Source organism: Benincasa hispida, unplaced genomic scaffold (assembly GCF_027475165.1).
Source record: "Benincasa hispida cultivar pf3 unplaced genomic scaffold, pf3_genome.v1.1 HicScf572, whole genome shotgun sequence".
In the NCBI taxonomy this organism is placed as follows: domain Eukaryota; kingdom Viridiplantae; phylum Streptophyta; class Magnoliopsida; order Cucurbitales; family Cucurbitaceae; genus Benincasa; species Benincasa hispida.
In genome coordinates this window covers 19,751-22,814 of record NW_028326682.1, presented here as the reverse complement: position 1 = coordinate 22,814, position 3,064 = coordinate 19,751, and the positions used below count along the sequence as shown (strand labels likewise).

The 3,064-nt window shown below is 31.6% G+C and overlaps 1 protein-coding gene across 1 annotated transcript; it reads left to right on the top strand.

Annotated features, from left to right (window-relative positions):
* Positions 1-1,143: 1,143 nt before the first annotated feature.
* LOC120069343 (microtubule-destabilizing protein 60-like) lies at positions 1,144-2,825 on the top strand. Its single transcript, XM_039021091.2, has 6 exons — positions 1,144-1,266; positions 1,342-1,392; positions 1,478-1,582; positions 1,772-1,831; positions 1,933-2,027; positions 2,488-2,825. Exons 1-6 carry the CDS (start codon positions 1,231-1,233, stop codon positions 2,609-2,611), a joined length of 471 nt encoding a protein of 156 aa, XP_038877019.1. The 5' UTR covers positions 1,144-1,230; the 3' UTR covers positions 2,612-2,825.
* The last annotated feature ends 239 nt before the right edge of the window (positions 2,826-3,064 follow it).

The following is a 3,064-nucleotide window of genomic DNA, read 5'->3' as shown; positions in this document are numbered from 1 at the left end:
TAGATCATTAGAGAGTTACTTCAACCCAAACACTAAGATGGGTCAACAACTTTTCATCCAACAGAAGAAAGAACGGATGCATCAAAGACCTTCGATAGACCAAAGGCAAAACCAACTTGGCATATTGAACCCCCAACCCACTACGCCCTCTTCAAAGTAAGACGAGGAACTTCCAACGAAAAAAAAATATATCTCAAAATCACCATTACAAACAATTGTGAGCGACAACATTATCAGATCTATGGCAAGAAAGGAAAAATGTCACATCCACAAGGGAAACCAGCTTTAACAATTTCATCAACAAAAATTTGAGAACACCGCTTCAAACCTACGTATTTCTACCATTTTAATTGATAGACATTCTTTATACTCTATTTAATTCTTTTTATGATATTATTAGAGCAATAGATCAAACCCTTTAATGTAAAAGAATAACAACCAAAAAAAAAAAAAAACATTGCATAGAAATAGTATTATTGAACCAAAATAGATACATGGCTTGAGGGCATTACTAGACCTAATCATTCCAAAAAGCAACCTAAAGTGGCTATATTCCTTCACTTTTTCTTCTTCATAAACCCTTCTTTCCCAACCTACCATCCCAAGAAAAAAATAATAATAAAACACCAATCATTACACATTTTACTTGTGTCCTATTTCTGCATAAAGCAAAGGTATCATCACTACAAGTTACACACTAAACTACCAAAAACTATTTAAGCTTCCCAAAACAGTTCTTACAAAAATAAGACCCATATGAAGTAGACCATCTATAACAAGTTCAATTTTCATACCATATATAACATATCAATCTTAACCTTTTTTTACTCAAACAAAATTTTCATATATAAAGTACAATTCATACTCTTTTTTTTGTCAATATTATAGGGGCTTTGTGATAAGAATGTTTAAGCAGCCCAAACAAAGGACATGACTCTGAAATTTGAGCATGCCTTAGAATCAATAAGCAAAAGTAATAATTTATGTGAAGGAGAGTGAAATTTGATCAGAAAGTTTGGTGCAAGAGAGCATGCAAGTTTTTGGACATGCTGGTGATGTGGCAACAACAATAATGACCAATCAAATCACTCACACACACACATTATTTGCTGACCAACCCTCCAATTTTTGCCACAGTTTCACTATAAATTTTCACTTCCATTACTTCCATTTTAGCTGTAGCACCCTAAGATTTGACTCTCTCTTAACTTCCTCATCATCCATCCACTCATGGACAAGTCTCAACCAAAATCTTTCATGACCAAGGTTTGTGAGACTAATTTTGATCTTACCTCTTCTTGGTTTATCTTTTTTTTCTTTGTTAACCTTTTTTTTTCTTAGACAAAAGACGGAGTCCGAGACCGAGTTTTGGAGAAAGCGGAGAGAGTTCGAGTAAGTTTTCGGGATCATTGAAAATCAAAGTACTTTGCCTTTGTTTGTGGAATGAAAAGTATGAGGTTTGTTTTCCTTATTTTAGGCTCCTCAAAAAGTTGTTCATGTGAAAGAAAACACCAAGAAGCCACAAGATTTCAAGTTGCATACCCAAGAAAGAGCAGTGAAACGAGCAATGTTTAACTACTCGGTAAGTTTAGTGTTGAGTATATAGTTATTTGTTCGTGAAAGCTTTCAGGTTTAATAGTAATTTAATATGATCTCAAAATGTTGAAGAGTTTCATGCGTGATCAAATTCATATAGTATATCGTTTTCTATCTCATTAATAATGATGATCACTTGTTGGATCTCGTATTAATTTTTTGGATCAATGAACAGATAGCAACCAAGTTATATGTAATGGAGCTACAAAAGAAAGTGGAAGAAAAGTTGCACAAGGTAACAATTACAACTTACAAATCTTTTGCGTTACACACAAAACTTGTTTGCAATAAAATAGTGAACAGCAAATAACTAAAGAACAAAATATTGTGAAGCAGATGATAGAAGAAGAAGAGGTTCGTTTGATGAGAAAGGAGATGATTCCAAGAGCTCAACTCATGCCCTACTTTGATAGACCCTACTTTCCACAAAGGTAGTACAAAAAAAAAAAAAATGGTTTAAAATTTTAAAAATTTTAATTTTTTTTTAAAAATACATAGATGCATTTCGAACTACATACATTCATCTTTGTGGAACCTATTTTCAGGAAAAAGTTCTTTTATATCTTTTCTTTTTGTGATTGAAGGGGATGCATGAAAATGAGTGAGAAGCATACGCCACACTTAAGTATCGTTGATATTTTGATAAGATGAATTTTGGAATAGCAAAGAAAATGCTTTTGACCATTTAAAGCACTTTGGACTATTTACATGGTATTTTATTACATAGTTCAAAAGTTGGTTTTAGAAATACTCAGCTTTTCATTTAAAATTATCACGTCCGAAAATAATATAAATACGCTAAAGTGAGCATAACTCAATTGACATACAAATATATTAATAACCACAAGATTCGTTCTTATTAGTTATACATTATAACTATTTGTTATGCAGATCGAACCGACCATTGACGATCCCGAGAGAGCCGAGTTTCTTGATGAACAAGGAGCAATGGAACTGTAACACTGATAGTGAACTTTACAGTTTTCAGAGACAAGCTTTGAAACCAATCAAATAAAACCAACTATATATTGTATAGATTTTGGGTTTGAATTAAATCATGTGTTTTTCTTATTCTATTTGATGTGTCTCATCTTGTACAATTTAGTCATAGAATGAGAGAAAAGAGAGAGTGATGTTTTTGAGGTAGAAAAGCATTGTTGCTTCCTGACTTTGTTCTTTCAAATGGGTCAAAATAAAATCAATTGTTTATTGCAAATTTTTAAATTAAACTATGTTCAGATTGACAAATTTTCAAATTAAACTATGTTGAGATTGACAATAATAATATATATATATAACATTTGAAAGAACCAACAAAACTAAATCTTCACAAATATAGAATAAGAAATGTTAACCATATGTCCAAGAAATGAGTATATAATGACACTAATTGAAAATACAATTATGACCAAAGGATTTGCTTTCAAATTTTTATATATCGCACAAAGCTTATCTACCAAACTTTATA

Bases quoted from the DNA above. Each gene is read 5' to 3' on its own strand.
- LOC120069343 (XM_039021091.2), top strand. From the start codon at position 1,231: ATGGACAAGTCTCAACCAAAATCTTTCATGACCAAG. The intron at 1,583-1,771 runs GTAAGTTTAGTG...ATCAATGAACAG, and splicing joins GAGCAATGTTTAACTACTCG to ATAGCAACCAAGTTATATGT. The intron at 2,028-2,487 runs GTAGTACAAAAA...TTTGTTATGCAG, and splicing joins AGACCCTACTTTCCACAAAG to ATCGAACCGACCATTGACGA.